Raw genomic sequence first — 19896 nt, 5'->3', positions numbered from 1 at the left:
CATTCCATCGTGTCAAGCTCAATTATTATTGGATCGGCCTGTACGCTGACGTGGAGACGCATGTGAAGTAATGCTCAGATATTAGCTCGAATAAGAACCGTCCACAGCTTCGTGGTTGCCTACCTGGCAACGTACTAGCCGAACGACCGTTCCAGATCGTATCTATGGACTTCGCCATCCCGCCGCTGAAGTCTCGCAAGGGCAGCACTGCGTTGCTTCTGTTTCAGCGCTCGCTCACAGGATTCGTCATTGCCAAGGCTATGTCGGATACGACTGCGGTAAGTGAGGCTAAAGTGCTCGAAGAATGTGTGTACCGATGGTTCGGAGCCCCATCATTGATCATGCACGTCCGCGACCGACGCTTCACGAGCGAGGTGCTCTAAGCATTCGCTGAGATGATGCAGTCAAGGTCACGAGCAACTTTGAGCTGTCGGCCACAGGCTAATGGACAGCAGGAACGCTCGGTGAAGTTGGTGATGGCTTCCGTACGAGTGTACGCTGAAGATGCTCTGCAGCAGGATTGGGATGAAATCGCTGAGAAATTGGTATTTGCTATTAGTACTTCCCAGGATACTACAAGGAAAGAAAGACCGTTTTACCTAGTTCACGATTGGGACGTGCAGTCGAAGTCGTTGCGGGCGATGTCATCATCACTCAAACGAGAACTGGGCAGGAAGTCTGACGCATTGGCGTGACGACGTGAAATCAATCGACAACACGAGATCGCCCTCACTATGACCAAGGAAGATCAGGCTGTTGAGAGGAGCGACGCGTTAAGAAGCCAAAACATGCTGTGAGTCGACTATAATAATCTGCCGTACCCCAACCAAGTGGAAACGAACACTCGGTGGACCCACCAGAAGCTTCAGAGAGGGCAAATTACCCTGTAGGGGTCCCACGGAGATCTCCTTCTGAGATTGGAAACAGGGTATGGCTATACATGGAACGCGTTAAGCCAGGCCTTACAAAGACATTAGCTCATCGATGGCATGTATCTTTTCAAAACAAGCGCAATGTGGAAGACTTCGCGTATGAGCTGGAACTGCCCGACCGGAGTGGGTATCGCTTCTGGCCAGTGGTGCACGTGTCGAGACTCAAAGCCGTAAATGAATGCAGCAGTCGACCGAAGTTTCGTTTAGTACCAGATGCGACTAATGTGGCAAGATTTGATTTCGGCAAAGAGTGGTTGCCAGAACACAGCTGGGAACCAGGTCAAGTTGCTGGCAAATATGAGGTCGAGGCCATTCTTGACGATCGAAACCTCTGCGCTCGGCGACCTGTAAAAGCGCTCGCGCGCCGTCGTCCATCTTTTGGTGGAGGGCACAGGGTTTTGTGACGAGCTCCGAAGTGCTCTAACTTGGCTAGCCGGAACTCAGTGGAAGCGAGCCACTCGTCTGTCCTGGCTAGGCCGAACCGCGAGGAGACCACCCTCTGCGCAGGCCATACAAGCGCCGACCTAACGGGGCGATTTGTTGTGGTTTGTGTAAAAAAAATCCACATCTGACGGTATTTGTGTATTCTACTAAACCACATATATAAGTGTCCAAAGGACTTCCAGAAAATTGGACATCGTCCGAGTCCCCGACTGGCACCCGAGACGCCAGACAGGCTTCCACCCGTTCACGTTCCTCCATCATCGTCTTCCAGCGCTCTGCACACGTCAGACGACCCCCAGAGTTCTTAAGCGAATCTTCGAAGGGCCCCACGGAGTTCTGGATAGTCAGGTCGCTCAGCTGCTGAAGGCTGAGTCGCGAGCCATTGTTCGTAAATCTCACACTCTGGCTGGAACATCTCGCGGTCTCTGCAGCCTTCATAAGCCAGCACTTGCCAATATTGGTACTTCTTGGAGTTCAGACGGACATATCCGTCACCGCGCGGCAAATACCCATCTGGTATCCACATCGCGATCGAGTCGTGTGCTGGTAGGTACACAGCTTGGTCGGACACATTGGTCAACCGAATGCTCTGAGGCCGTCCACGTCGAAACCGCACCACTGACGGGATTAACTTGTTCGTTCGACGAACCCACAGTACGTGTTCTTCCAGCTGACTTGACGCTTCGCGAGTCGATATTCTCGCCACTTGTGCGCTTGTATGTCCAAACGCTCGGGTGGCCCGGCGTTACCATGAGAGCCGTACTATTCACTGTCGATCATATTCTTGGTCTTGATTAGTGGGATTTGAACTTCGTGCGGCAATTGTGCTGCGCCGTGAAACGGGTCCAAACAAATCCCAGGTGGGATCATAAAGTCGGTCCCGAGTGCCTGCACTATGCTCCGTGACCCACATGTCGAATTTGTACACCATCTTCAATACGAGCGTAATCATAACACATGCTCGTCGTGTCGCTGATACCTTTCCTTCGCTAATTCCTTGAATGTCAATACGGCGTTTGTGATCAGGTACATCTCGGAGCCGCAACTGCTTGGCAAATGCGTCAGTGATCACACTAACGTTCGCTCCCGTGTCGAGGAGAATCCTCGTCCGCTTGTCGTTTACAGCGCCTTGCACCAAAGCTTTCATTCTTATTGGACGGTCGAAATGCTTGGCCGACCACCATCCCTGTCTCTCGCTGGGGCTCAACTTCATCAACTTGGATTGACCTTTGGGCTCGTCTCGCGCTACACGCGAAACCACGTCGAACGAACCCTCGCTGGATCATCATCGGCATTAGCACACTCCACGCTCTCTCCAACAACCCCACCGAGGATTCTACTCATCTCCTTTCCATTTCTGTCGCGTTCACGCTTGTTACGTAATTATCAGACCATTCACTCTGCCCCGTGAAAGCAAAGATATACTCAGCTTCCATTGAAGGCTCGGCTACCTGTGGCAGTCCAATAGGGACCATCCCAGTTGTAGTTGGCGGGCTGCCTAGTTTAAATGACGTTCTTGAACGACGGCCTTGAGCTCTGGCGGGAGTTCCTCCTTCGTGCCTTTAGTGCGCACGAATTTAGCAAGGTCTTGGAAGTTGCGGAAAAGTTCGCATTGCCCAGCATCATGGAGCTGCTTGCAGAACTTGCATCGCTTGTTACAGGAGTTGGCGGAGTGACTCATGCCACCGCACACCGCGCATGTTCCGTACTGTGGGCGTCTGTTGTCGCGGTTGAAGTCGCGCCGACCGCGTTGGTCCTGATTGAACCCACGGTCACCACCTCGGCGATCTTGATTGAAGTCATTCTCGCGATCAGGCGAGTTCCCACGCGTCTGACGGTTGTCTGAACGTGCGTAGGTGCCTTCAGCAGCTGCACGGCGCTCATTTTCGTTCGCCGCGGCGAGGTATCGGTCATTTTCATCCAATGCGAAATCACCGTCCGTATTTTCGAACTGAAAGTCGCTATACTCGTCTTGGACATTGCTGTAAGCGTTCGGATCTTCGTTTGAATACTCGGTACCCCCCCCCCCCAAAACAAAACCTTCACGACCCTCCAATTCAGCTAGTTGACCATCCACCGAGGTTTCAATGAGTGTCACTTTCGGTTTATAGCGATGGTCGTCACGGCGACGGTCTGGCTCGCGATCACGTCGATTGTTGTGGGCGTACGCATCGTCGCGTCGGACATCATGCCTCTTGGAGTGTCGATACTCACTGTCACGCTTAGTCAATCGCTCCTTGCCCTTGAGAGCATATTCGATTATCTCTTCGAGCTCGTAAATGTCGGCGACTCGAGCGTGGTAGAGACTCTCCACCAACTTGTCATCATCGCATGTTGCCAGGAACTGCTGTACGTGTTCTTTCGCGTCGCGACCACTCTTCTAGAAGTGTAGACGGGTGGTCCGAGCGTAGCCATTCAGTCTGTTAATGTAGTCGCACAGATGTTCGTTACGTTCCCGCTTTGCAGAGTAGTAACGGGACAGTGCCGTCTCCTTGAACTGCGAGCAGTAGTAGCGGATGAGCGCATCGCTCAACAGCTTTCACTTGCGCTTCGTCTTCTTCGGAAGTTAACGGAACCAATGAATGGCTCCGTCCCGGAGACTTAGCAAATAGAATGCACCATTTGTCAGCATCCGTGTACGTTCCAGTCATTTCGAAGACGAATGCACGGAGCCACTGCATACAGTTCTCACGCTTGTTACGAGAGCTTGGGAATGGCTTGATGCGATCCAATGGTCGGTGCGATGTCATTTCAATCCTCGGTGTCAGGTCCGCGTCGTTCGGCTGACGCATCAACTCGGCTTGAGGGTCTTTCTCATCGAATGTGCGCACCAAAATGTCATCGTCACTAGACGAACCATCGCTGTCAACCTGACGACGTCCGGCACCACTTTTGGAACCTCGCGCACCGCCCCGGCGACCTGATGAACCCTCGTTACCAGCCTACACGCGTTGCATACGGCTCTCCGAACGTGGCGTAACCATGTGCGAGTCTTAAAAGTACGGTGAAGCTTCGGTAGTGCCAAAGGCACCACGATCAGCTCCATGCTTGGTCGGAGGAGTTTGGTCGAGTCATTGTGGTGTCTGCGGCAAGCGGAATCGTGGACGTATCTTCATCATGAGCGTTCGGTCGACTCACAGGCTGCTTCCCAGCGTCGATGGCGATAGCGCCAAATGCCTTCCGAAGTTTTTTTTTCCATTTCTGGAGAGCAGCTCCGGTCTCATGAGGGCTCCAATCTTGGAGCGACATCGTCGATGGGTACGTCTCATTCTCGAAGCCCAGCGACAATAGTAGCGAAACGAAATCCTCGGCAACTTGGCTAGTCGACACCGAGTTGACTGGGTATTGAAGTTCCTGCGCAAGCGCGGGCCACGAGGCCTTTCTCTTGGGGATGGGCTTGAACAGCTGCATCCACTCATCATTCTGCATCAGCGCCTGTACGCGGTAGGAAAAGCGCTTGGCGGCTGGCGTATCACCGCTGATAGGTGGGTGAGGTGCCTTTAGCAATGCTGAACGCTTTGGCCTCGCCACCGAAACGTTAGAGCCCTCGGTCCCATCGTCAAATACTCCAAAAACGGGTTCTGGTCCCGCAACGTCGTCTAGGTGGTCGACGAGGCTCCTCGAACGGGACCTGGTCGCCCCGCTCAGCCCTGATGATAGCGTGGCCGTCTCCGGTGTCGCTGCGTCTGGCTCTGGAGCCGGCGTTTTGCCTTCGTAATCGTCGTAATCATGGGCGTCGGTACCGATGTCCGCCTCGTCCTCGAATCTCACCGAAAGCTTGGTGGCGGCTGCAAAGCGTACAGCCGACACGTCCGGACTTGAAATCTCGTTGCGAGCTCCGCCAGACTTGGCAGGAGTAGCTGGTACCGTCGGTTGTCATTTCGCCATTTTTCTTATTTTCTTCTTCTTCTTCTCGTGGTAGCTCGTTAACTGGATGGCCATACAAACAGTTCACAATGGTAACACTCTGATCCCGGGTCGCGGTACTAGTTGTGGTGTTGGAAATCCCATGTGAACGCTAGCTACAAATGTAGTTAGGAAGCTCCCACAACAATACGTCTGCCAGGATAGCAAACGATCGTTCGGGCGGACCTGAATTTCTCAATGCAGTTCTGCCCTTGCACCGGGACCTTGTAAACTACTTATATAGTTCAACCAGTAAAAATAAGAGCACACTACTAGCACGAGCAAAGCTAATCAGTGTTATGAGTCCTCGTGGTCCCAACAGCGGAAGAATACCAGGCACGGGTAAGCCTATTCCGAGGGCACCGAGTGTTCAACACTCGGTTGGAAGAATAAAAGGGCTGCAATAAAAGCACTCCCAATCGTGCAAATAGGCAACAATAAGCCGTCACGTAAGCCTCCCGATAATAATTGGCCAATACACACACAGTCTCTTGGACTTGCCGGATGAACCCTCGCTACTGAGCTTCGAGCTCACCGACAGGCATAACACACTCAAACAAGATTGACCAGCTGTAGCCGGACGTCGCTCTGTGTGCTTGAGTGGAAATTCTGTTCTGTATTTATGTTGGCCCTTTCGGGTCTATTCCTAATAGGAAGTTCTAATCAAGTATACAAATATCAAGTGAACAATGATCCGTTATGGATCTTCTTGCATGCCAAGCGTCCTCTGCACCGTCGCATGAGCATCTTTAACGGTCCGCGTCCTGTCCCAGACGGTGAACGTGCCTTCCAAGGGTCGCTGAGTCTTTCGCGAACTCATCCCAACCGCCACCGAGGGTTCGTACCGTAGATGGTCAGCTCTAGGCCGCTGAATGCGAATTCGGCCAGTCCACTTTTAACAATAAGGACAGCCTGGATTGAGTGACATCTAGACCTATCCAATATCCGTTGAGTGTTTGGTAGTAGTGACACCGCCGAGTTTCTTGCACCTTGGAGTCACCGTACATCACGTGGCTGAGGGTTCGTCGCTTGAACATCTTCGACGGTGCCGCATCTTTGATGACGGGCGATTATTCGCAACTTTGGAGAAATCATTACACCACAGGTACATTGCAAGGGGTCGATAGTTAGTTGCAATGACACCTCTACATTGTCATAGTATATCCTCAACAACTAACACAAGAGTTCGCGTAACTTGTGGTAGTTCGTGTAGCATTCGCGCAGCATTTATTGTACTACTAATATGACTATTCGAGAGAGATTGATTAGTAATATCAAAAAGAACTGGATAAAGTCACAAAAGAGGGCTAGGGTGTAAAAAGGGGGTGATGCAGCCTCTCTTAGTTCATCCGAAGCGGCGTTTTATGACCATGCTAGTGCATTTTGTTGGAATTCATATTGGAGACCGGGCACAATGGGACATTTGCATACAAGATGGGAATCAGCTGGGCCAGGGCATTGTACGGGGACGGGGTTGAACCCGTGAGTGTTGGTAGGAGCTCTGGGAGAGCATGACTAGCACTTAAAACAATTCAGTCTTCATATTTCCTCACGAGTCCGAAGTGTTGCTTAAAGGAACGGAGTTCCAATAGGGTTATGAGCCCAATGGCGAAGCTGCTGGAGTATTCGAGTGAAAGAGTGCCGAAAAACTGGAACGGCAAAGATTGACAGACGTATAAGTGAGCGCCGATAAACGTCTTTATGGAACAAGACCTTATAAACATCGCGGTCGGTAATTTGACCATGGCGATGCTGTCTACTGCAAGTACAGAGAAGAAAGAGGGGTTCGAGAAGAAGCGGTTAACGATCATGCGCTTGGTTGGTACCTCGGTACCGGCAGACGTACTGCATCAAATACGTGACAAGGAGACCGGATCTGAGATGTGGAGTGAGCTCTGCAGCCTGTATGAAGGGAAGCAGAATGAGGCGATCAAAGCGTATACGACCCGTCGCGTACAGAACGAACTTTGAAACATGAAGCTCGCCCCTGGAGGTGATGCCAACCTTCTTCTTTGCAAGATGTTCAACCCCAAGACTGAGTAGGCCGACTTGAATCATACCGTTGCGGACACCACGATGGTGGGCATGCTACTGGGGAGTTTGCCTGATCAAGTTGAGTTCGAGCATCTGAGGTCCTCTATATACTAGGGCGTAGACCCGAGTGTATACTCACCTAAGAAGGTTTGAGACTGATTCTTGCAGCGACCGCTCGGTAGAAAGCGTTCCGAGGCAAACGCAGTGCGAAGAAGGGTAGTCAATGCCGAGACCATGGCATAAGGGTTGAGGGCAAATGCGGCTCTAAAGAGAACAAGTCTGGTGAGCTCAAGAAAGTGCGGAAATGATATTCTTGAGGGAGCGAAGACCACATCTGGCTGAATTGTCCCAATAAGCCGAACGTGCGGGAGAAGGCTCATGACGCTGAGCAGAAGCGCAAGCCACGCAGTAACTGCACGCTACGACAGGAAACCACTGTGCAGGTGCAAATGAGCCTAGAGCAAGGCGAGGGTGTTGTGCCTGGGGTCGGGCGGTCTCGTGAAGTTCATGACGTTCCTTGGGAGTGCGGTGGAGCACGTTGCGTGGGTGAATCCGTGCATGAAGATAGCTGGAGGCCATCTTGAAGGTCGTGACCTTCACACTGATGATGCATGTGATATAGGAATCGTGAGTGATGACGAAGCAGCGAGTGATGGAGACCCAGTGAGTGATTCTGAGGCAGCCAGTGTTGAGGCACATATGGAGGACAGTGATCAAGAGGCCGGAAGTCTTAGTGGCGAGTGGCGGTACCTGGATACAGCCTCCAGCTCGCACATCACGGGGATTTTTGCTGAGATTGTGTCTTACACCGCAGACTCGGAGCATTTGCAGCATATCCGAGGGGTTACGCCTACTATTTCTTCCCGAATAGCAGGAATGGAAACAGTGGTGTCTACGACAGAGGTTACGGAGAACAAGTAGTGAGCTATCTCGATGGGCGTTATACATTCCTGATGCTGAGTATGTCTTGTTTTCTCCGGGTTTGGCCTTCGAGCAGGGTTATACACTGGAACTCGACAATGAAACCAGTAATTTTAACATCTTGAGAAAAGGAAGAGCTGTGGCTGTTGCGACGTCACATGAAGCCACTTGGGGATTCCAGGTAGCAGGTTCAACTCAACAGGCAAGCGTAATTCCTGATGAAGCAGCACTGTACAACCACACCATGGCTCAAGGTGTTAGTTCGTTGCAACTATGGCATGCGAGATTGTGTCATACTTGTCCACAGTACCTGAAGCCTGTGGCTGACAAAGCGCGAGCGCAGGGAATGATGTTGACACAGCGGCTGCAAGACACGTGTGATGCTTGTCACATTGGAAAGCAGAAGATGAGACCATACCGAAAGAAGCTGGACCGAGGACTGAAGAGACCTAACCGGATAGTGTACGCGGACCTTTTGATTCCGGGCAAGTACAATGCGACTTAATACGAGGCTGTTTTGGTGATAATGGATGGTTATTCTCGTTTTGTCACTGTGCATCTGTGGTGTAGCGGGATTAGCAAAATCTTCGAGATTGCTGGATCCAACTTACCAACAGCGCCTAGACACCGACTAACGGAGCCCCCCCCCCCGAAGATCCGTGATCTGCTGAACTTTCCTCACCTTGTGTACACGTCGGTAGGGCGGGATCTTGCTCTCTTGGTAACTTCCGAAGGGTTCAAGTGGTGAAGCCTGAATGTCTTGGCGAGGCGTGGGGATGGGGTGGAGCAGTAGTGGTAAAATCTTTACTCTGCGTAAGTAGTTGTTTCTGGATCCTAGGCGAATATTCGAGCTTAGTGGATCCAGGGCCTAGATCTTGGATCTGGTCGTAGGGTTGCCTGTGGGTGTGTTCCCTTGCCTTTGTTTTTCTTTGCGTCGTACTTGCCGCCTCCTGTAGCGGGATTTTGCGAGTTGAGAGCCTCTTAGGTATACCCGGCCAAGTAGTAAATCCGGTTAACACTTCGGATCTGCACGTGTAAAGGAAAGCTCACTAAGCTGTAGGATCTGGCCAATGTTTTATCTAGTTATACCTACCAGCACTAGATTCGCAATTCTCAACCTTCATCGAGCTCGTACGGCCAAGGTAGTTCGGTTCTTGACAGCAGGAAGGCACTTGCGTGATACTGTGCAAATTGAGTTCTGATTTATAGCTAAGCCTATACCTGCCTGGATCACTACCTTCTATGTCTTTTACCTGCTAAATCCAATACCCGGCTCGGTTGCGTGCCCTTTTTCTCCTTGGTCTATCACCCCAGCTGTATCAGCATCAGATCCACCGAATCCATGGCGTAATCATAATGCGGTCGCCGTATTATGGGTACAGTGCTCTGGATCCAAGCCACTTTGATCCGCCTTACTTCAAGTGTGGATCTAAGCCCTCCAATCCCCCAACATCACCTCACGAATGCCTGGGGTCTCCATCACTCCACGAAAGTTCGAGATCCGTTGCATCCACCATCTCCATATCCCGAATCCAGGTCATTCGATGTGGGATCCTCAATCCCTTGGATCTGGACTTGGAAGAGTGAGATCTGAGACATATCACGGTGGATACTGCCTTCTCTTTTGTTGTTGACACCAGATCCACCTCTAGATGACATCCACAGTCTTTCCTCCATATGCCCCCACTCGATCCACCCGCACATGGTACATGTATATCCCATATCCCCTAGGTGTAATCGGTTGAGGGTGGATCCGAGTCTCCGCTTGGCGGATCTTGCTTTCCGTTATCCATGCCAGATCCATCGTCGGCCCATATAGGATACCGCCTTACCTCGGCCCAATTTACTTCGAGCAGCATGGATCCATGCTGGGCAATCCAGATCCACCCTAACCACCGGTTGTTGTCACTAATCTGTGAAAATGACTCCTTGTCAGATCCCGTCTTTCATTTCTGAGAAGCACTTCACCACACATCTGCTGAGGAACAAGGACAGCAACGTGGTGAACAACTACATGCAGGAGTATTTATTGTGGCGGAACGACAGGCAGGTCGGAATGCCGACGGGGCGACGTACAAGGTACTGCAGATCTTGAGTGACAAGGGTCATGGAATTTTCAATGGCGAGATTAACGCGTGATATCGTTCGAAGGGGATTGAGCATGTGAAAGTCGAGCCGAAGAGCTCGCAGCTCAACCTGGCGAGCGCATGCACCAGTCGTTGGAAGACACGGTCTAGGTTGGCACACTCGAAGTTACCAAGGAGCCTGTGGCCGGAAGCAATGAGAAAAGCGGTTTACGTGAAAAATCGCGTGTACAACAAGGGAACTGGCGGAATTCCTTATGAGATGTTGTTTGGTACCAAGCCAGACGTACATCACGTCAGTAAGTTTGGAGCGATGATTTATGTGCATGTACCGGCGACTTCTGGACGCAGAAAACTGAGTGACCATGCAAAAAACGGCTTTGTACTGGGGTACGCTGAAGATGTCGTCGGGCGTAAGGTGTACTTTTCTGACCAACACACGGCGAAGTTAGTGCCTGACCTACGTGTTGCGGAAGATGTAGTGCATCGAGATGGATATGCAACTGGAGTGGAAGACGATGATCTCTCTTCTCTTGACTTTACCCGCGGCGACGACGAGGACCAGACTGACTTGAGCGAGCTGAGTGACGTGTCGTCTCCTGAGCTTGAGAGAGACGAGCGTACTGAAGTGCAGACAGAGGATGGACGCGAAGTGTGCCAATCGCTGAATGTACAAGTACACCATGCCGATGGTGAAGTCGTTGGTGGGATCGGTGGCAGTGATGGTCTAGAAGGTGATGTCCAACCCAGTGAGCCCGGCAGTGATGCTGTGGGTGAAGAAACAGTTCAACTCGATGGTGAAGCCGTCGAGGCTGAGGTCAATGAGGACAGCGATGCTGTTGTCGGAAGCGCGCAAGATGATGACGAACACCCGAGTAAGCTGGCTGACAATGCTGCTACTGATGCTGGTAAGGGCAAGAGCAACTAGGAGACATTCGAGAGTGTCGACATGGCGGATGTCAAAGTAGTGTCTGTAGCCGGGACATGTGTATCTGACACAGCTGACCATAACCTGGATGAACACGGCGAACAAGATGGTAATGAGGAGACCGCACTAGCAAGAATCTTTGCTGAGGACCAGAGCAGCAAGGATGCAGAACTAGAAAAGGGTACTGGTGAGGATGCGCTACCTGAAACTGAGACAGACAGAGAGGTAGTGGATGCAAGTTCTGTTATGCCGGTAGTGCCGAGACAAATTGGCAAGCGTACACACCGCGATGAGACTCCTTCGGAGGAGGTGCGTGCTGAACAGGAGGCAGACAAGAAAGACGTGAAGAAGACTCGGACTGGATTTCGAGAGGTTCACGAGCGCCAACATTCTGCATATCTCGATGACTACGTGGTGAATGTGACGATGAATTCCTCGCGAGTACTGGACAGGATTGGAAGACCCATTCGTGCGAGCGAGATCGAAATGACACGCAATCGTTGCGAGATGTTGCGGTCAAAGTGGTGTGACTTCTTCATGATAGCAGAGATGGAAGAACTAGCAGCACTAAAGGCAAAGTGGGTGAGTGATGAGACTCCTGCGAATGAAATGCCAGACGGATCAGCACCTGTAAACACGATATGGGTGTATGACATCAAGTCAGATCACCACGGGTATGTGATTCGTTCAAATCCCGCATTGTGGCACCAGGCAACTATCAGAGACCTTATATTGACTTCAAAGAGACATTCGCGCCTATGGCAAGGATGTCGTCGTTCAGGCTGTTGTTAGCGTTAGCAGCACAGCTGGGGTTACTGGTGTATGACGGTGATATCAATACCGCGTACCTGAATGCCTGGCCAGCGGGTCCAACAGTATTTGAGATCCATCGATGGATATCCATGCAAGATCAATGTTAAAAGCATTGTATGGATTGCACCAGTCGGGTCGCGAGTGGAATTTGGAGCTGAACAATTGGTTCATTAAGCACGGATACAAGCAGTCGCTGACGGAGCCGTGTTTGTACTACCGTTTTGACGGGGGCATGATAATGTGCGTGCTGGTGTACGTCGACGACATACTAGTGGCGACCAACGATGAGCAGAGCAAGAAGGACTTGTTCGAAGAGCTGACCGAGGCATATGGCATTAAGACCAATCTGCTGAACGAGTACCTAAGTGTGAAGGTGGAGCAGACGCCTGAGAGAATCACAATCCACTAATGGAAGTATGCGCGTGAGATCATGAGCAAGTTTGTGTATTAAAATGCCCATGCCGTTGGGAATCCAGTGGAGATGAACCTACGATTGGCACAAATTAGTGAGGAACAGACCGTTGACACGAGCTTCCCCTACCGTGAGGATATTGGAATGCTGATGTATCTTGCGACGAGCACGAGACCTGACTTGGCATTTGTGGTGGGTCAGCTTAGCCGATTTATGTCCAAGCCTTCGGCAAAACATGTTGGAAGTTTGAAGAGAGTACTGCGGTACGTGGCAGGAATTCTTAACTGTACATATTAGCTCAACGAAAAACAAAAGAGGTTATACTTGAGGGACATTGCGACAGCGACTGGGCTAACGACCCAGATTAGCGGAAGACCACAACGGGCTTCTTGTTCACGCTGTCTGTGGGAGCTATTGCATAAATGTCGAGACGGCATCCGATGATTGCGCTATTGACGGCGGAAGCGGAGTATGTGGTAGCGTGTGAAGCAACGATGGAAGCTGTAGCGGAAGGGGACATCCTACAGGAAATTTTACCAAAGCATGAGGTTAAGCTGCGAATCGGAATTGACAATCAGACAGCTCATGTTATGGCGCCAAATCCTACCTACAGCAGACGCACACGACACATTGAGCTCTGGTCGCACTATGTGCGGGAGCAGGTGGAGAAGGGGGTCATCGAACTGCACAATGTGAAGGGTGAGGAGAATCCGGCTGACACGTTCACCAAGCTGCTCGACAAGAAACGCATGAAGGCGATGTTGGAGCTGGCCGGCGGGAAGGACGTTAAGTAGTCGAAGTTGCACTTCGAGGGGGCGTGTTGGAATTCATATTGGAGACCAGGCACAATGGGACATTGTCATACAAGATGAGAATCAGTTGGGCCGGGCCATTGTACGGGAACAGGGTTGGATCCGTGAGTGTTGGTGGGAGATCTGGGAGAGCAGGACTAGCACATAAAACAATTCAGTCTTCATATTTCTTCACGAGTCCGAAGTGTTGCTTAAAGGAACGCAGCTCCAATACTTTTAATTGTAAGCGCTTCAGAGGCTGACTCGAGCATGACCTAACTAGCTGCTCCCTTGATATGCAGGACGCTACTTTGATGATAATGTTGCCGCTGGTGATTTCAGGATTTCCGAGACACGACATCATCCCCAGTATCATTTTACACAGTGCGTAGTGGGTAATAAAAGATTCTTTGTTTCATACCTTTAAGTTGTCTGGTGCCCCAACATTCTTGGTTTAGTGCCGTTCAACGCCCCCCCCCAGCATATAAAGTTTTACGAGTTCTTGTTTGGAAGACACGCCGCAACTCCAAACGTGAATATGCGACGTGTGAGAATCTGATTCAAACACTTCAGCTACCTTGTCATGCATTTAGGACTCCTAAATTAGGAGGCGAGGAACTTCTTGGTGTACTCATCGGCGTCGAGCAGCTGGAAGCGGTGCGAGTTGAACACAAGCTCAGCACCTATCACCAAGTGATCGAGGATATAGCGAACACCTTCCAAGTTCTTGTAAGCACCGCGTTCGAGGAACTTGCCGTTCACAATGCCCGAATTGCGCAGCTCTGGCTCATAGATGGAGACCGTGTCATCCGTGAGGAAGTACGTGACAATGAAGCGGCGTTGCTGCTGCTCCTTGCGACTTGAGATGAGGCGCGCACGGAAGCGCAACAGCATGCGGTCGAACTCGGCCATCTTCTTAAAGTCCTTACGGGGGGCTTTGGGACACAGCGAATGACACGAACCCAGCGAGTCTTCCTCTGTGCCGTATCCATTATACGGGGCTGGTTCTGGTTTGGGGAACACAAGCTTTTCAACTTTCATCGGCATGGCAGGGTCTAAAACGCGTCCCCAGGCCATTTGATAGTAGTCGCGCGTGTATTTGTCTGCGTCCACGAGACGCATCTCACGGCCAAAAACGTTGAGCACAGCACCCACGTACAGATCTGTCTCGCCGTAATAGCTCTCTGCACTCGTAGGCTCTTCGACGCCGCGATCTTGCTCGTCCGTCAAATGCTGATGCCAATTCTTAAGAAGACGACCACGACGAAGCAGCAACGGGAACGGATCGCGGCCATTGTTCGGACGGGAAACTTCCTTGAACTCCACCGTGTCATCTTCGAGGAAGTAGTCAAGTATATACGCCATGAGGTCACCGTAGAGTCGGTCACGTACATCGTACTCGCAGTGGAAACACAGCACCTTGCGGTTGTTGGCCAGAAACTTGCGCTTCTTCTCCGACTGCAGACGGGAGCGAATAGAATTGCCCAAAGACGCCTCCATGTACGTCTTGAGAGGGTACCGTTGTTTACCGTAAAAGTGGTCGGGGTCACCTCCACACATGCGCGTAATTTGGTCACGAGTGAGAGTGTACTCATCCTTGGGCAACGGGAGTGGTGTGCCCACCTCCTCGCCGTGTGTTGCATAGTATTCCCTCGTGAAGTCATCGCACCCATACAACTTGAAGCTTCGCCCGAACACATGCAAGTCGAAGCCTAGACGTAAGTCGCTAGAAGAGTACAGCTCACCGTCTGGACGTCGAAGCTTACATCGTTTGAGGAAAGTGCCCTGAGGGATACCGCTGTTGCGTTCTCGAGGCTCAATTATCTCAAACGTTTCGTCGTGCAGGTACAGCAGGATGGTATTTCTGCGTAACCGAACAACTTCGAGGTTGCTCTCGTCCACGCTCTCAACGTAAAAACTCTGGAACCGCAGCACCTTTCGCACGTTTTGGGGTGCGAAAATGCTCTCCTCTAGGTCCTCACATGCCAGCTTGCCAATGTCATTCGCCGTCGTATCAAAGCGTTCGGAGTCTCGTAGGTCTAGTCGAGTCGAGAGCGGATTTCTCTGGTTCAGACTGCTGTCCAGGCGCAAGGACTGCTCGACGAGCTTGAAGCGCTGCGGCTTGAGATGCGACCGCAGCCGTGGTTCATAGTTGGTCGCCCCGAGTAGTGTGTTCCTGGGCGTCGTGGTGGACGCCATCTCTCCTGGTTGCTCCTCGTTGCTGGTGCTTTGAACTTGTGCAGATTGTTATGTGGAAGCCAATTTGGGTCAGCATTTGGCTCTATTCATAGTCATCAGTAGAGGCGATAAATAGTCGCTATGCTTGATCCTTGAAAAATGGTGAAACTCTCCTTTCCCTGGTAAAAAAATATCACCTGCGAGCTCTGCTCTAAACCGTGCACAACGGAACATCCAGAACTTGAGTGCAGTCAATTGGAACACGTGGCATTTTTATTTATTCGGTGAGGTAGATTCGGCACAAGTCCCGGAAGTAGCAGCGAAGAAAGCGTTGCTCCGCGTCCTTGATGACCGGAGAGGGATTTGAGCTGTTCAATTCGGGTGACTGGATCAGGTTCGTAAGCAGTGTCACGTGTCTGAATAGAGCAAGCGACGCACATCATGTCAGACTCAGCAACTTAAAGCCTTGACAATTCACACCGACCTATCATTGAGGTATTTTGGGCTTGAGTGCAGGTCCACCAGCAGCTCAAGGAAAGGTAGCTGCAGCACATACGTTGTAAGTGCGAAGTGAGTCCACGTCATCATTAAATCATAAGAATCCTCCCAAACCGTAGCATTACCTCCCAAAAGTACTGAAAGAATGCCTCGTCGTGAGACTCGGGTGTCATGCGTAAGATTCGGAGACCGTATTTAAACTCTTCAGGCATAAAACACTGGTAAAGCACAGCGGCTGCAACGCGCGCCCCAACTTTAGCAAGACATTGGCTCTATCGTAGACAAAACAGAAAAGGGTAAGCATATCACACGTAGCAAACTCGATAGGGTCACGTACCAATCGGACAAGCGAGCTTTGATCGATGATGTCGACCACGGAGACCATGTCGGAAAAGAAATTGGTTGCCAACGAGGCTGCTACTAGGTAACCCTTGAGAGCAGCGAGCGGATCTGTATCAGCATTTACGACATTAGAGAAACCCAAATAGGGTCTGCACATTAAGGCTCACCCGAGGTCGAAGCCAATCGTTGCTTTGACAGTGGATTGAGCAGTAAGTCAGCCTTTGCACAATGCCACCTTGGCTCACGACCGCAACGGCACACTAAGCTCTCGAGAGCTCTAGAATGTAATCCCACCAAATCCTCCTGAAAGTTTCGTACAAACGGCACTGTTGCAAACTGCGTATCCGAGTTTTCGGCAGTGCCATTGCTAGCAGGGCCAGATACTGATGGTACCGGCGACGTATCAGATGCAAATGCCTCCAGAAACGCCAGGTCGCCGTACGGAGTAAGATCAAATGATACACGGTAGCCACAGGCATTGCGCATGTATGCGCGGTGTAACAGACCTGCGGAAGCGCACACCAGCGTCTCCACGATCCATAAAGGAAGAGCCAAAAGCACGTGCTTGGGCCTCCCCCCAGAATGCTTATCGTTGCTGGCACCATCCACTACGCTTCCACGGACTGCGTTCACCAACTTACACCACTTTAGCAAAATATCGGCCATGAACTTGTTGCTCGCCAAAACGGAGAGCTCGGCGTTCTCAACAATTGATACAACCGATGCATCGCCACCAGCTTTGGCATTCGGTGCACCGATTGAGAGAGGAGACGCTGCTAGTGACGACAAGTACTGAGACAGCGCTCCACACGCTTCTACAAACTCCAGTTCGCTATGCAACTGTGATGAAGCTGGCGGCACCGCCTTGCACTGAGATAGTATTTCCCAGCAGTTGTTAGCCGCGAAAAATGCGATTAGATTCTGTGAAATCGCACTCTTTTTGTCGTCTGATTCCCCACTATTGGGCACGTTGTCAAGCTCCTGCTGAAGAGAAGCAAAGAAAAATTCCTTCTCCTTCGCACTTGAGAGCGCAAATATGCTCCCCACGTCTGTCATCACGCGAAAGTGTCCCCTTTGCTTGGTCACCGCATGGCGAAGACGGCCCTCCCCACTCACCAAACTATCCAAAGTTTCTGCAAACGGCACAGATACGATGTCTTTCGTAGCATGGACATCACCACATCGTCGAAGCAGCGCTGACATGCCCGCCAAGTCCGCAATGCAGGGAAAATGACGGAGAACTTGGACAACGAACCGCTTGACTCGTAATTTCGCGCTGCTATTAGGCCCGTTTGAGCATACAGAGCCACTAAGCGCCAGCACAAAGCGAGCTAGCACTGCAAAATGCTTCTTGGTCTCGCTATCAGGACTGGTACCTATCACTGTGGTGTGAAAGATCTCGTCCTGAAGCAGTCGGATGCAGACACAGACGCAAGTCTCTAGTGAGCTGGCTTCTCCCTGACTGGCGTCAAACACAAGCTTCATCACAGCATTCTCCATCACAATCCGTTTGTAGAAAAAGCGAATGGTATGAGTGGAAATCTGCGGATCGTACTCTACTGAGTTGTTGCTACTGGATCGCAACAGTCGCAGAGCCTGCTGCTCCAGCGCCGCACGATAACTTAGTGGCAGTCGATCCAGGTCCGAGGCTACGATATCATTCTCAAGGAGTTCAACTACTTTGTCCCATTCTCGACCTTCCCAGGCCATTGCGATCTGTAACTTTGGTGTCTTGAGGACTGAGGGACTCTCGCTCACCGACTGCATTTCCAGCACTGCTTCACATGCAGCGAGGTATCCTTCCAGATTCGCTCGAACGTCTGCAGACGAATTGGTGGTACCTCCATCCTCCACATCACCATTTTCTGCGTCGTCCACAAGCTCCGAGGCTCGACTGAAACAGCTGTAGGCCTTTTCAAACCCGTTGAAGCTGAAAAAATACATGCCCAGGTCGTAGTATGTTTCCAGCTGTGCCAGCACTGAGAGCTTTTGCTTCTCGTCCTTCATGAGAATCGTCTGAATGTTCTGCGCGATCTGAAGGTGATTGGCCATGAGATCGCCCAGCGCCATCTGGTACGTGGACGAGATCTCCTCGCCCTCGCCGCGCGTACTGCAGGTCAAGTATCCGTTCTGGGACTGGTTCACGAGTGTGCGCAGTGTCCAGCGGTTGTGCAGCACATGCGCCTCGTAGGGCTGAAGGGTAATGGCATTTGTAAACTCGCTGCGGCGGCTGGACGGCTGCTCGGCGAAGTCTACGATACCGTCGAGCAGCAGTCGCTGGAAGTGCAGGGGTAGCGCCTCCTCGATGACGGATAGTGGCAGTTGCATCTGCAGCGCCACTTGGGCCGCTACCAGCAGTAGCGCACTGTAGCGTTTATTGCGTACGTTGCCCTCATCAGCAACCAGTTGCGCCTGGTCCAGGAACTCGCGCACCAACTCGATGGCGGACGTGGCGCTGTGTACGTCAGCCTTCTTTTGCTGGCGGAGGGTGGTCAGCTGTGGAGCAAAAGTGATGGCAGTATATTTGCAAGTCGAGCAGTGAGTTGGTGGCTTTTTTATTGGAGGACAGCGATTCACGTACGTGTTTCTGGAGTGCCTCCGGCTGCAGCAGAAACTCGAACCAGGCGTAAGACGGAGCGGTCGGAGGAATTTCCACCACTGGCTGCTGGAACAGGGAGCGATACACGCCGTCGACCTCATCTTGAGGAGCGGGCGTACCCGGGCGCGGAGACCCCGGCATCAGCATTGTCGCTATCCGACGGAGGGGCGGGGGAAATATGTATATTCCCTTACCAAATTCAGGATGTGTGCATATCACACGCATATTTTTATTTAAATCCGACTAGTGCAATCATTGCAGTACAATAGCCCTTCCTATATTCTTCTAAAGCGCTAAGATAACTGCCAGGCCGTCGCTGTTGTGGTGAAGTGCTTTCTTAGAAAGAGAGACTGGATCTGACAAGGGGTCACAGATTAGTGGCGGTTTGGAAGGATCTGGATTGCCCGGCATGGATCCACGCTGCTCGAAGTGGATTGTCCAAGGTAAAGTGGCATCCTGTATGGGTTGACGATGGATCTGGCATGGATAACGTATGGGGAGGCGGGATCCACCAACTGGAGACTCGGATCCATCCTCACCTGATTACACCTAGGGGATATGGAATATACCTTGTGCAGGTGGATCAAGTGGGAATCCAATGAAGGAAGGATGGTAGACGCCATTCGAAGGTGGAACTGGTATCAACGACAAACGAGAAGGCAAGATCCACCGCCATAAGTCTCACATCCCACACTTCCGAGTCCGGATCCAAGGGGGTGAGGATCCCACACGGAGTGACTTGGATCCAGGATATGGGGATGTTGGATGCAACGGATCTCGAACTTTCGTGGAGTGATGGAGATCGCAGGCGGTCGTATGACAATTTGGGAAGATTAGATAGCTCAGATCCATGAAGAGCGTACACGTGTAGTAAGGTGAACCAAGGTTGCCTGGATCCGGACAAATGTACTTATGATGTGACGACCATTATGATTATTGTGAGATGCTATCCTGCTACTGTGAGATGCTACGTGCTACGGTCTGCCAGTGTCCAGTGCCAGACGTCATTGCCAC

The 19896-nt window shown here is 51.4% G+C and overlaps 3 protein-coding genes across 3 annotated transcripts; all 3 read right to left on the bottom strand.

The window, feature by feature from the left end:
• Positions 1 to 13808: 13808 nt before the first annotated feature.
• PITG_04513 (RIB72 protein) lies at positions 13809 to 15464 on the bottom strand (the record flags this gene model as incomplete). The annotated part of the gene is made up of 1 exon (XM_002905246.1): positions 13809 to 15464. One exon carries the CDS (start codon positions 15462 to 15464, stop codon positions 13869 to 13871), a length of 1596 nt encoding a protein of 531 aa, XP_002905292.1.
• Positions 15465 to 15693: 229 nt separating this feature from the next.
• PITG_04512 (uncharacterized protein) lies at positions 15694 to 16769 on the bottom strand (the record flags this gene model as incomplete). The annotated part of the gene is made up of 6 exons (XM_002905245.1): positions 15694 to 15859; positions 15928 to 15986; positions 16067 to 16213; positions 16279 to 16391; positions 16451 to 16619; positions 16677 to 16769. 6 exons carry the CDS (start codon positions 16767 to 16769, stop codon positions 15721 to 15723), a joined length of 720 nt encoding a protein of 239 aa, XP_002905291.1.
• A 796-nt stretch (positions 16770 to 17565) lies between these two features.
• Positions 17566 to 19072, bottom strand: PITG_04511 (uncharacterized protein; the record flags this gene model as incomplete). The annotated part of the gene is made up of 5 exons (XM_002905244.1): positions 17566 to 17592; positions 17667 to 17720; positions 17772 to 18094; positions 18143 to 18779; positions 18865 to 19072. The coding sequence occupies 5 exons, from the start codon at positions 19021 to 19023 to the stop codon at positions 17566 to 17568; spliced, it is 1200 nt and encodes a 399-aa protein (XP_002905290.1).
• Positions 19073 to 19896: the final 824 nt, after the last annotated feature.

Source organism: Phytophthora infestans, genomic scaffold (genome assembly GCF_000142945.1).
Source record: "Phytophthora infestans T30-4 supercont1.6 genomic scaffold, whole genome shotgun sequence".
NCBI classification, from domain to species: Eukaryota; Oomycota; class Peronosporomycetes; order Peronosporales; family Peronosporaceae; genus Phytophthora; species Phytophthora infestans.
The sequence above is the reverse complement of the archived record's forward strand: the minus strand, read 5'-3'. Positions and strand labels throughout refer to the sequence as shown.